At 45.0% G+C, this 13606-nt stretch overlaps 1 protein-coding gene across 3 annotated transcripts in view; it reads left to right on the top strand.

The window, feature by feature from the left end:
• Positions 1-13606, top strand: part of LOC103126527 (chromatin remodeling regulator CECR2) — a 119600-nt gene that overhangs the window by 84332 nt on the left and 21662 nt on the right. For 2 of the 3 annotated variants that reach the window (XM_060191407.1, XM_060191404.1), the window contains exons 3-7: positions 2480-2663; positions 4395-4534; positions 5847-5951; positions 8107-8156; positions 10761-10930. In XM_060191407.1, the coding sequence (XP_060047390.1) occupies positions 2480-2663; positions 4395-4534; positions 5847-5951; positions 8107-8156; positions 10761-10930 (649 nt within the window). The remainder of the gene's footprint in view (positions 1-2479; positions 2664-4394; positions 4535-5846; positions 5952-8106; positions 8157-10760; positions 10931-13606) is intronic. The other variant, XM_060191406.1, reaches the window with a different exon arrangement.

Here is a 13606-nt window from a genome sequence, read left to right as displayed (position 1 = left end):
GGCCTTACTTCTCCCCTGCCAGTAGTGCCTGAATACCCTTTTTTTATTGTCAGTCTTCTAAGACAGGATGCAGATGCCTAAGTTTGCTGTTCTACACAGAGGAGAGAGGTCTGCCAGTTCCAGCCAGCTGAGACTTGTGTTAGAATCTTGTCACCACTGACCTTGCCAGAATCATGTTCTGCTAAAGCAAACAGAATTGCTCTGCTAGGGTTCTGAGACCGACCGTGACTAACTGGGAGTTTGGAAAGGGAGTGTGTGTATGCATCCCTCCACCTGCCACTAGTGGGAAAGGTATTTAGGGGCACTTGGAACTGTTTTTAGACAAGTAAGTGGGTTCTGTTCAGATCTTCTGATTTCCCTTTTCTTTGGTTGCCATTATTTGATTTTTTAAAAAATATTTTATTCATTTTACTTTTGAAAGAGATGCAGAGAGAGAGAGAAAGAGAAAGACAGAGAGAAACACCAGAGCACTGTTCAGCTCTAGCTTATGGTGGTGTGGGGAACTGAACCTGGGACTTTGGAATCATTTGATTTTTTTTAAATGCTTTTTTATTCCATTTTGTTGCCCTTATTGTTTTGTTGTTGTAGTTATTGTTGTTGTTATTGATGCTGTTGTTGTTGGATAGGACAGAGAGAAATGGAGAGAAGAGAGGAAGACAGAGATGGGGAGAGAAAGATAGACATCTGCAGACCTACTTCACCGCTTGTGAAGTGACCCCCCTGCAGGTGGGGAGCCAGGGGCTCAAACCAGGATCATTACACCAGTCCTTGTGCTTTGTGCCACATGTGCTTAGCCCGCTGGGCTGCTGCCCTACTCCCTTTTTTTTTTTTTTTAATTTTTAAGGAATGTATATTAACACCATTCCCACAATCAAAGTTCTGTGTCCTTACCCCCACCTCCCTATAATGAAGAGGGGAGAGAGAAAGAAACAAATATCACTATGGTACATGTGCCGCCGGAATTGAACTCAGCACCTTGTGCTTAAGAGTCTAATGTTTTATCCTCTGGGCCACCTCCCAGACCTCTAGCCTGATTTTTATTTCATTTTTGCTTTGCTGAGGCTTCTTTCTGATTCAACAGAAACATTGACCACCAGTGTGCACCCCCCACACACACTCACACACAGCCAATTATGCTTTGCTTGTAAAAGCCCCACCCGCCTCCCTTGGGTTTGCTTGTGGGTTTGCCTCTACACAGGGGGAGGGGGTTTCTTGAGTTGTAAGCTTTCAAGTATCTCTCTGTGATGTGATATGAAGATGCCTTAAAACATTTAGCGGGCGTCGGGTGGTAGCGCAGTGGGGGAGTCGGGCGGTAGAGGAGTGGGTTAAGCGCAGGTGGCACAAAACACAAGGACTGGCCTAAGGATCCCAGTTCAAGCCCCTGTCTCCTCACCTGCAGGGGAGTCACCTCACAGGCAGTGAAGCAGGTCTGCAAGTGTCTCTCTTTCTCTCCCTCTCTCTGTCTTTCCCATCTCTTTCCATTTCTCTCTGTCCTAACCAACAACAATGACATCAATAACAACAACAATAATAACTACAACGATAAAACAACAAGGGCAACAAAAGGGAATAAATAAATATTTTTTAAAAAACAAGAAAAAACAAAACATTTAGGAAAAGTGATCTTATTGAAACACAGTAGAATAATGGGCCTATTGGAAAGGAATCTCAAACATGTGCTTCTTTGAGACGAGAGGGGCATTCAGGAAAACTGCACACAAAGAGCAGCACTGTAGACTGGCGGTGTTTGCTGGGATAGCTGCTTCTGCTTCCTTTACCTTCCTTCCAGCCATTTCCAGCAATGCTGCCGTTCTCAGGGCATGAACTCAGCATCACAGGCGAAGTTTTTTATTGGATAGGGACTTTATTTATTGGACAGCCTGGGGCTGGAACCTGGGTCCTTGTGCACTGTAATGTTTGCGCTCAAGCAGGTGCGCCACCATTGGCCCCTGATTAGCATGTTTTTCTCCAAAGAGGCCTCAATAAATTAAGGGGAAATAGAAATTGTTTCCTGTTTGCCTAGAATCTGTGTTGATTTTTCCCATAATATATATATATATATTCATTTTGAGAGACCTCAACTAGAACACTGTTTAGTTGTGGCATATGGCCATGCTAGACATCAAACTTGGGGCCACTGGTGTGCCAATCCTGTGCTCTAATGCCAAATGAGCCTGACAACCCTTCCTCTGACTTCCTCTACAAATACTGGCTTATCAGAAGTCGTGACATGTTTTTCTTTTTTTTTGTAACATGTTTTTCTATGCATCTTTCTCCTCAAATTATTTGACAAAATACATCTGCCCACGTAACAGCACATGACCATGATGCGTTGGTGAGGGCTCTACAGTTGGTGTTCCCGTCCCCGTGCCCCCCCCCCCCCCTTCAGACTTCTCAGCTCTCAGCCCATCCACTCTCCCCCTTCCACCCCTCCACCCCCCAATATAATGTATTTCTATGTTTGGGGTTGCTTCTTCAGGCCGCAGACATTCCACAGCTACCTGGAAGACATCATCAACTACCGCTGGGAGTTAGAGGAAGGCAAGCCCAACCCGCTTCGAGAAGCCAACTTCCAGGACCTGCCCCTGCGCACCCGTGTGGAGATCCTGCACCGGCTCTGCGACTACCGCCTGGATGCTGATGATGTCTTTGACCTTCTCAAGGTGCCTGATCAGAACGCTGGCTCTGGAGATGCTAAATGAAGCCGAGCTTAGCTTGCATTCCCATTTGAGGCCCTTGACTCACGCTGACAATATATACAAAGCCATATCCACTGTCTGCTAAGCAAGCCCTGCCTCAGTGGGACTGATTGCATGTTACTCTGATTCCATATCTAGGGAGGTTACTGAACTACAGATTCTCACCCCCAACTTGGGTGCTCCCCACCAGGATCCTAATGTGTTCCCTCCCCACCCACTCCCCTCCCCAGAGTCTTCTACTTTGGTACAAAACACGGCACGCAGACCAAGTTTCATCTTGTAGACAAAACAAAAATATTGGGGCCCAGGCAATGGCACAACAGGTTAAGTGCACATAGCATGAAGCACAAGGATCCCAGTTCAAGCTTCCGGCTCCCCACCTGTTGGGGAAGCCTCACAAGCGGTAAAAGAAAAAAGATATTAGCCATATCTTTGCATTCTTACTCAGATTCTTTTTATTTATTTGTTTGTTCCCTTTTGTTGTTTTTATTGTTGTAGTTATTGTCGTCGTTGTTGGATAGGACAGAGAGAAATGGAGAGAGCAGGGGAAGACAGAGGGGGAGAGAAAGACAGACACCTGCAGACCTGCTTTACCGCCTGTGAAGCAACCCCCTGCAAGTGGGGAGCTGGGGGCTCGAACCAGGATCCTTACGCCAGTCCTTATGCTTTTGCGCCACATGAGCTTAACCTGCTGTGCTACCGCCCCTCTTATTCAGATTCTTAAATATTTGATTTATTTCTTTTAATGAGAGAGAGACAGAGCACTGAGCACTGCTCAGTTCTGGTAGATGGCGCTGAAGGTTGAACCTGGGGCTTCAAAACCTTGGACGTGAAAGTCTTTTTTGCAGAACCATTATGCTGTCTCCCCAGCCCTTTCTTCTGATTCAGAACCTCAGCACACTACATTTCCTGCATGGATTGTCTCCTCAGTCATTGTCCACAGGACTCTGAGAAGCTGCAGGAAGAAGCAGGTCCCCAGCACTGTAGAAAAGGGCTAGTAGGTGATTGGGCAGAGTCCCGTACTCCCTGGGAGAATGACATTGCAGGGGTGTCCCCGTCAGAATGACTTCCCCATTCTGTTTCATATGCCCTTCTTGAAAGTTGCATAAGATACTTGAACATTTATCCCCCTTGCAGAGCCAGGGCTTTGGGTAGGTGTGATTACCCCTCCCCTCCCAGTTCCCTTTCATTTAGGCAGAAAGAGGAGAGAGAAAGAGCCAGAGTTGCTCTCACGCGGTGCCAGGCTCAAACCTGGGGAGTACCCACACACTCAGTGAGCCCACTCTTGAGTGTTTTTAAAAATATGAGTAAAACTGGAAGTTGGGCAGTAGTGCAGCAGGTTAAGCGCAGGTGGCGCAGAGTACAAGGACCATTGTAAGGATCCCTGTTCAAGCCCCTGGCTACCCACCTGCAGGGGAGTCCTTCATAAGCAATGAAGCGGGTCTACAGGTGTTTATCTTTCTCTCCCCCTCTCTGTCTTCCCCATCTCTCTCCATTTCTCTCTGTCCTATCCAACAATGACGACATCAATAACAATTATAATAACTACAACAAGGGCAACAAAAGAAAAAAAATATGAATAAAACTTTTCCATTTAGTTTTCTTCCGGTTAAATTTTCCCCCTTCTGTTACTTGTGATTAATAGCAGGTTCCTCTTGTGGTTGATTTCATTCTTCACCTCTTTGCTGCCCTCAGGGTCTCGATGCCGACAGTCTCCGCGTGGAGCCGCTGGGTGAAGACAACTCCGGGGCTCTCTACTGGTATTTCTATGGGACGCGGATGTACAAGGAAGACCCGGCCCGAGCAGCACCCAATGGCGAGCTCTCTGCCTGCAGGTGCTTTGCGTTGAAATGAACAACATCAGAAGTCATGGCAGGCCTTGCTTTTTTGGAATATCTTTGAAAATATGTATTTGTTGATGACAGAGAGACCCTGAGTGCTGCACATGCAATGCTGGGGCATGAACTCAGGACCTCCTGCCTGAGGGTCCAACATTTCTCTCTCTCTCTCTCTCTCTCTCTCACACACACACACACACACACACACACACACACACACACACACACACACACACACACCACACACCCCACCTCTGTGCCACAGATTCTTTTCTTACTAAGCACCTGGCTGTGACACATACCTATGAGGCCATGGCAGGGAGTCACATCATCACAGTGAAGAAACGTTGATCTCTGTCTGTTGTCCTGATGGGGTTGAGCCCAAATCTGAAGATGACTCACCTAGCTGGGTGCATGTGTTGCCACGAGCGCAGCTCAGGTTTGGGCTGAGCACCATGTGAGAGGCTATAGTACTGTGCTGCTGACCTAGCGCCTCCCTCCCACCACCGAATCATCTATAATTAAAGAGACAAAAAGTCACCATAGGAGCAGTCTCATTAGGCAGACACACACACACACACACACACACACACACACACACACACACAGTTTGGCACAAAGCCCTTGATGTATGTAAAGTGTCATCACCTTCCCTTTAGATTGTTCTTTTCAGCACAACCCTTCTCACCACAAGAATCTCCCCTGCACTGGCAGTTAGAACTGGGCTTCTGTCCCACAAGTGAAAGGACACAAGACCTTAGCAAGTGCCTGAAAGGGCAGGCTTTCCCAGTTCCAGAGCAAAGCCACTCTGGTGTTGAGCTTTCCTTACCACCCCAGAGCAGTGCCTACCACTACAATAAGTTAGGTCTTTGATTTCCATTGTTTAAAATGTAGGTTTTCCTTGTGTTTGTTTTGGGAGCATCATGGGTACACTCAGGGTCTCTCGTGTACAACACTGCAACAAGCCCTCCAGGGACAGTTTCCTAATTTTTTAGAGAGCAATAGAAAAGACACTGTCCCCTATGCCCCAGCCCCATCCCTCAACTCCATGGTGTTCAGATTTGCTGCTGGGAAGCCAGTCCTGGACTTTGCACATGGTAGGACACGCCATCTACTAGGTGAGCTTTCTCCAGGGCCTAGTTCCACCCCTAGTAATGCAAGCCAAGAAGTTTTCCCTTGCCTTTCCTCTGTGACTATGCATTTAGCTTTTTGTTTTGTCTTTTCTTCAGTAAACTTGCGGACCAAAAGGCTATTACTTCAAATGTGAAAGTCCTGTTAGGACATTTCTATTCAGTCTGCTATTTCTTAGGGATAGTGAAGGACAGAAAAATGCCTCAGCTGTTCCAGGAAAAACAGGGAAAAGAAGAGGAAGACCTCCCAAACGGAAGAAGATACAGGAGGAGGTCGTAGTGAGGTAAAACCATACATTTATCTGTGAAAATCTGTGTTCATTGTCGGCCCTCGTCCTGGAGGGGACCTTGATGTTCCTCACGTCTTCATCCTTAGTCTCTCTTGAGCCATGGGAAGGACATGAGGCAGATCATGGAGACCAGGGCTAGTGTCCGTGTGAAGCAGTGCCTGTCTGTGGTAAGGAGTAGGGAAGCCTCCACTGCTGGTGCTAATGGAGGTTAAATTGAACAGGACAGCGCTCTGAACTGAGGACCCATCATGACCCACAGCAGTGCTCCATGTGTATTAACTGTTAACATTTGCTTAGACGTATATGGATTATGTATCATTCACAGCTCAGTTTAGGAGGTAACTCTTTCCCAGTAGGTAAGTTTTAGTAGTAATTGAAAAATCAAGTTAGTGTATGTTTTGTTTGTTTAGAACGCAGTTAATGGGAAAAAGAAACCCTCAAGAATTTTTATAGTTTTCATGGTTTTTTTTTTTTTAATCAAAGAAAATTAGACCCCATTACATTACAGAAGTCTTCCTTAGTCTCATCAAGAGCTTTCGTAATTTGACCTAGACTGTGTAAGTGTGCTCTTACTGAAGGGTCAGACCCGTCCTTGTGTATGATGATATGTAGACAGGCCGTATCTGTGCCAATTTTAGGAAAACAGGGCACAGAGACCCTTTTCTGATAGAGCTGTTTGACAATGTAAATTACATCCAGTGGGCCAGGCTGTATGCTTCTTTTTTTATTATTATTATCTTTATTTATGGATAGAGGCAGCCAGAAATCAAGAGGGAAGGGGGTGGTAGAGAGGAAGAGAGACAGAGAGACACCTGAAGCCCTGCTTCACCACTTGTAAAGCTTTCCCCCTGCAGGTGAGGACCAGGGGCTCGAACCCGGGTCCTTGTGCATTGTAATACATGCACGCTTAACCAGGTGCGCCACCACCCGGCCCCCGTATGGTGCTTCTAGATATCAGATCATGAAGAAGGCCACCAGAATGGCAAATTTTTTATACTTAGCAATCACTGTTCTACCACAAAACTGACTACTGATGGCATCTCCCCTCAAAGCAGTGTTTACACACATCTGTTTCCAGATTTTGTTACCACATATAGCCCAAAGCCATTTTGTACCTGTTTCCACTTGCCTACAAGTGGTAAGAATTAAGTCCCTTAGGGCTGGGAATACAGAATCATTTTAATACAAATCCATGCACTTGTGCTACCCTCTACTGGCGACTTCATTCTCTGGACTTTAGTATCCATTACAGCACTCCAATAATTTCTAACTCAACGAGACTCAGATTCGAAGTGTTTAATTTAACAACACTGCATCTGTTCAGTTGGCTCCCATAGTAGACAGCTATAATGTAGAAGGATTTTTGTTGTTGTTGCTGTCAGATAACTTGACAGAAAAATACTTCTTTAGGTTATTTGACAAGAAACCAGAAAATGCAGAGAGCACCGTGTATGATTCAGGACTCCAAATGCCAACCCTTAACACTGTTATATGGAACTGGTGGAAGGGGGAGGGCTTGGCTATTAACTTTTTTTGTTGTTGTTGTTATTGATGTCATTGTTGGTTGGATAGGACAGAGAAATGGAGAGAAGAGGGGAAAACAGAGAGGGGGAAGAGAAAGACAGACACCTGCAGACCTGCTTCACCGCCTGTGAAGCGACCCCCTGCAAGTGGGGAGCCGGGGGCTCAAACCGGGATCCTCACGCTGGTCCTTGCGCTTTGTGCCACCTGCACTTAACCGCTGCGCTACTGCCTGACTCCCGGCTATTAACTCTTAGTGACTATTTCTCAAAAATTAAAAAAAAAAATGGATTCTGATATTTCAGTTCTTCCCTTCATACCAAGATACCTACTTTTTATTTACTTATTTTACCAGAACAGTGCTTAGCTCTGCCTTATTGTAGTGCTAGGATTGAACCTAAGACTTTGTATAACCATTATGCTGTCTACCCCACCACAAGACACCTACCTCCTGATTTTAATTTATTTTAATGACCTGACCCTCATGCTATGCCTCTCCTTCCTTACCATGATCATAGGAAGCCAGTTGGTGTTGCCTTCTGGGCGAAGCACAGAACAGTTTTTGAATATGTCCTTATTTTAATCGATTTCTTTGTTCTAACTGATAACTGCTTTTCCTGTATTGCAGTGAAAAACAGGAAGAAACCTCCTTGGCATCCGAGCCTAACACAAGAAATGGTAATGACCTTAGCTGGAGTTTGGAAAGATTATCAAGCTCATTTGCATTAGTGTGATTCACTCTCTTGTTACATACAGTGACTGTCATTGTCCAGAGCATTTGAGATGATAGCAGTAAACTTGTGACTAATGTTTTGTTCTTCAGTTTGAACTATGCCTTACTCATCTTTTTTTTTTTTTAAGTTTATTTATTTATTCCCATTTGTTGCCCTTGTTGTTTTATTGTTGTAGTTATTATTGCTGTTATTGATGCCATCGTTGTTGGGTAGGACAGAGAGAAATGGAGAGAGATAGGGAAGACCGAGAGAGGGAGAGACAGATAGACACCTGTAGACCTGCTTCACTGCCTGTGAAGCGACTCCTCTGCAGGTGGGGAGCCGGGGGCTCAAACCGGGATCCTACGCCCGTCTTTGGGCTTTGTGCCACATGTGCTTAACCCACTGCACTAGCGCCCGACTCCCAACTTACTCATTATTATTATTGTTTTTATTATTATTATTATTATTATTAATGATATTGCCTCACAAAATGGTAAAATTGCAGGGTATAGTTTCACACCCACCACCAAAGGACTATTAGCATCCCTTGGCTCTCCACCCACCCGAAGACTTCTCACAGAGGTGGAGAGGCACTTTAGTTGCCTTTTTTTTTCTTTCTCCAAGTCCAGATGATTTTTTAAGTTTTTTAAAATATTTATTTATTTTCCCTTTTGTTTCCCTTTTTTTTTTCATCTTTGTAGTTATTATTGTTGTTGTTATTAATGTTGTTGTTGGATAGAACAGAGAATTGGAGAGAGGAGGAGAAGATGGGGAGAGAAAGACAGACACCTTCAGACCTGCTTCGCCACCTGTGAAGTGACTCCCCTGCAGGTGGGAAACCGGGGGCTCGAACTAGGATCCTTACGCCGGTCCTTTTTCTTTGAGCCACGTGTGCTTAGCCTGCTGTGCTACCTACCTCCCGACTCCCAAGTCCAGATGTTTTAACTCTATAGTCAACATATAAATGAAACCACTTAGTGGTTTTCTTGCATCCCTTTACTTCATTAACCATAAGTACTTCCAGTTCCATCCATTTTGTCCCAAAATATAAAATACCAATTTTTTTAAATTGCAGTATATTACTGAACATATTTATCCTATAACTTCTTTATTAAAAACCACTTATTTATTACTAGACCACTGCTCAGTTCTGGCTTATGGTGGTCCTTGGATTGAATCTGGCACCTCAGAGCCTCAGGCATGAGAGTCTCTTTGCAGAACCATTATGCTACCTACCACCACCCTTCCATAACTTTAGCCAGGCATCTGTGCTGGGCATTTCAGCTGCTTCCACTCTAACTTTTGTGAGCAAAGTCCCTATGAACATAGGGATTCATGTGACTCTTCAGAGTAGTGTTTGCATGTCCTCTGGGATATGCAAATGGCATTACTGGGTCATAGTGTTATTTTCAGTTTGACTTGTTTACAAGCTCTCCACACTGGCTCCACTGGTGTTCCCACCATTAGTGTACCAGAGTCCCCTGTCCTCCACATCATCACCAAAACTTGTTGTGTTGATCTGTGCCATCCTCCCAGATGTGAAATTGCCTTGCCCGTGCTTCAGTGTGCTGGATGTGAGGTCAGCATTAGACCTTCCCCAAGCATAGTGCAGTTGGAACCATGCGGATGGATAAGATTTGTCAGGAAGATGCCCTCTTAGCGCAGACTATCCTGTTATGCGTGGCTTTCCCACTCAGCCATCAGATCTGAGATCTAAGCACCTTCAATTTGGGGGAGTGCCAGCTTCCTGAAAGTCAGTATAAATGAAAAAAGGAATACTCTTGCAAACACTCAAATCCACACCATCTGCACAGAAAAACTTTTCTATTCAGACAAGTTGAGGGTTGTAAAATGAATCTCATAAAGGTCACAGTAATTACTGTTTGTGTCACCTGCAGGCATGCTTTTAACTTACACTTTGTAAACAGTGATAGAGATAGCAAAATCAAAAAGAATGCATTCATCACCATCTAAGTTAAAATATATATATATTTCTGGGGACCAGGCGGGTTAAGCACACATGGTGCAAAGCCCAAGGACTGGAGTAAGGATCCCGGGTCAATATCCCCACCTGCAGGGGGGGGGGGTCACTTCACAAGCGGTCAAGCAGGTGTCTCTCTTTCTCTCCACGTCCCCCCCATCTTCCCCTCCTCTCTCGATTTCTCTCTGTACTATCCAACAACAACAAGCAACAGCAATAACATCAAGGGCAATAAAAGTGGGGAAAAATAGCTTCCAAGAGTAGTGGGTTTGTAGTGCAGGTGATAGCCCTGGAATAAAAAATATATATATTTTTTTTTTATTGTGGCCTGGGAGGTGGCACAATGGATAAGGCACTGGACTCTCAAGCATGAGGTCTTGAGTTCAATCCCCGGCAGCACATGTACCAGACTAATGTCTGGTTCTTTCTCTCTCCTATCATTTCTCATAAATAAATAAATAAATAAATAAATTCTTTAAAAAAAATCTTTTTATTTCTGACTCCCTGACTTTTAGAGATAAAATTTAGGGTCAGCAGGAAGATAAGATGTTAGTGGGCTCTCTGTAATGAGACCGTTTCTTCTAGGGTCTCAGGGGCCGGGGCAAGGCACTTGGTGGCTCCTGTGCCAAACAGAAGAAGAATGGAGGCAGGTGACTGAGAGCTTTCGAGAAAGGACTTCTCTTCGAGAACGGCAGCTATACAAGCTCCTCAGTGAGGATTTCCTGCCAGAGATCTGCAACATGATTGCCCAGAAGGTATGCCAGTGGGGGCTTCTTCCTCTCCAGTGGGTATGAAGGTGCGCTACTTAAGGATTATTCTAGAACTCAGTACTTTGCACTGTGGCACAGTCTTTCATCCTTTGTCCCATAACATCCTTCAGGAGGTTATCCTGTAACCCTCAAGGGTATGTCATATCACTGTTCAAACCTACCTTCAGAGAGAGATTTCCCCCAGCGCACCGCTCATAACTGCTTTGTGGTGACATGGGGAGATTGAACCTGGGCCCTTGGGGGCTCAGACATGAAAGTCTTTTGCGTAACTATTAGGTACTTTGTCTTTTCTTTTCCATCATCTTTTATTGGCCAACACCCAGCAATGATGGGTGGTACAGTAGGTCTCAGGGATAAAAGGATGAGAACCACCGGGATCATAATCTAAAGCATCTGGAAGCACTTTTAATGAACTTCGTGAAGCTGTGAAGCTTGCAGGGGAGCATTAGTGAGGAAATTGGTAAGACGTGGAAACTTTAGCAGGTTGATATCTAGTATCCTGATGGGCAGTCGGTGAGAGGATGTTGGGAAATGAAGCAAATCATGAGGAAACAGTAGGCGCATGCTTTACAAGACTATCAGTTCTGAAACTGGAGAAAAGGCACAGAGAACTTGGCTGCAGCTGATGGGAGCTACAAAGGGCTGCACCCTGGCTTGATTGGAGATATGGCTGTAAAGGATGATGCAGAGAAGCCACTGAGTACGGGAGGCTAGCAGGTATTTATTCCATTTGTGTGGTGCATTTCAGTAATGCTGACCCTCGGACCATTTGGACATGGTCACAGGCGGCAAATACTTGGCCACCTGCCAGTAGAACCTGAGAAAAAGGATCAGATACTGCAGTACCTCCAGGGCAGTACAAAATGGCTTATGTTCGGCAGTTTCTTGTGAACCCAGTGATGCTTCTGATGTGTGCTTTAGGGAAAATTCTTTTTAGGTACTTTCACAGGTAAAGTTATCTAAAACTTCCTAGGAATTTTTTCTAAATTCTGATAACAAACAACAAAAAAAAAAGATGTGGAAATTTGCCCTACCTGTGTGTCTATGTACCATTCCTGATTAGATTAGGTCCACTCATCATTCAGTAATGTGATAGCAAATTCTTAATACAAGAATGTAAAAAATCGCCTCTTACATCAAAAGCCATGGTATGAAGCTGGTGATGATATCTCTGGAAGTTTCATGCATTGTTATATAACGATTAAGAGGATTGAGAAGAAAGTTTTAGAAGACTGTTTTGCTTGGAGGAAAAGAGATGCATTTACTAAGTATATTAATCCTAACTTCACCCTAATGCTCAGGGAGTGGGTTTGTCCCACCAGCACTTAGCATGCTCATTAAAAAATTCATATTCGGAGGTCAGGCGGTGGCGCAGCATGTTGAGCGCATGTGGCACAAAGCACAAGGACCAGCGTGAGGATCCCGGTTTGAGCCCCTGGTTCCCCACCTGCAGGGGAGTCACTTCACAGGTGGTGAAGCAGGTCTTCAGGTGTCTGTCTTTCTCTCCCCTTCTCTGTCTTGCCCTCCTGTCTCCATTTTTCTCTGTCCTATCCAACAACGAACGACATCAACAATAACAGTAATGACTACAACAGGCTACTACATCAAGGGCAACAAAGGGGGGGAAGGACGGCCTCCAGGAGCAGTGGATTCGTGGTGCAGGCACTGGGCCCCAGCAATAACCCTGGAGGCAAAAAACAAAAAAACAACTCATATTCTTGTTGTGCCATTCCCAGTCCCCTTTCCATCGGAAAGCAATAGAGGTTATCATGTCCATCTGCAGGGGTGATTGACAGGTGATTCTTGTGCATACTAAAGGTCAAACAGCTCTGAAGATGGCATAATGGTTTTGCCAAAGATATTTGTGCCTGAGACTCTGAAGTCCCAGATTGAATCCCTGGCCCCGGACATAAACCAAACCTAAGCAGTGTTCTATAACTAAATAATAATCTCTGAATATAAATCCACTTACTTTAGCAACGAAATCAGTTTTGCTGTGAACTTGAGCCATTTTACATACTCATTAGGGCTGGAAACCAGGGGCTGGGAGCACTTGTGATGAGAGCATCGCCTCATCTGATGCAAGACTCTGGTTTGAATCCTGGTGCCATGTGTGAGCACCAAGGGAAACACCACAGATGACGGAACCTTGCAGTGTTGTCTCTCCTCATTTCTCTGTCTCTCTCTCTCCCCTGCCTTAAGCATTTATACACTTCAGGTGAACACTGGGGCCAGCTATATAGCTCACTTCATAGTGCTCTTGCCACTCACATGTTAATAGGGCACCGCCCCTTTGCAAGAAAGTTCTACGGTAAGTTACAGATTTATTTGGAGAACTTTTTCTGTCAGGAATTTAAAGCGATAAATGATTTGCTCCTAGACTGTCTGAGGAAACTAGGGACAGGTGAAAGAGGCCATATTGGGGGTCGGGGGCTGGTCAGGGAGACCTTTGGCAGCCAACTGAGAGTGGATTTGCACTGTGTTCTAATGCTTGTCTTGTTCAGTCCTGCCACCGGTTCTTTGCAGTACATCTGAGTTGTTTAAACTGCCACCTTACTGTTACGGCTTCTTTCTCTTGTTCCTTTTGCGTTCTTGGTCTCTCAGATTTTTCAATTGTAAGATCCTCAACTTAGGTAATTCTTATACTGCAGAAGTAGCCCC

The sequence above is a fragment of the Erinaceus europaeus genome, chromosome 5 (genome assembly GCF_950295315.1).
Source record: "Erinaceus europaeus chromosome 5, mEriEur2.1, whole genome shotgun sequence".
Classification (NCBI taxonomy): domain Eukaryota; kingdom Metazoa; phylum Chordata; class Mammalia; order Eulipotyphla; family Erinaceidae; genus Erinaceus; species Erinaceus europaeus.
The sequence above is the reverse complement of the archived record's forward strand: the minus strand, read 5'-3'. Positions and strand labels throughout refer to the sequence as shown.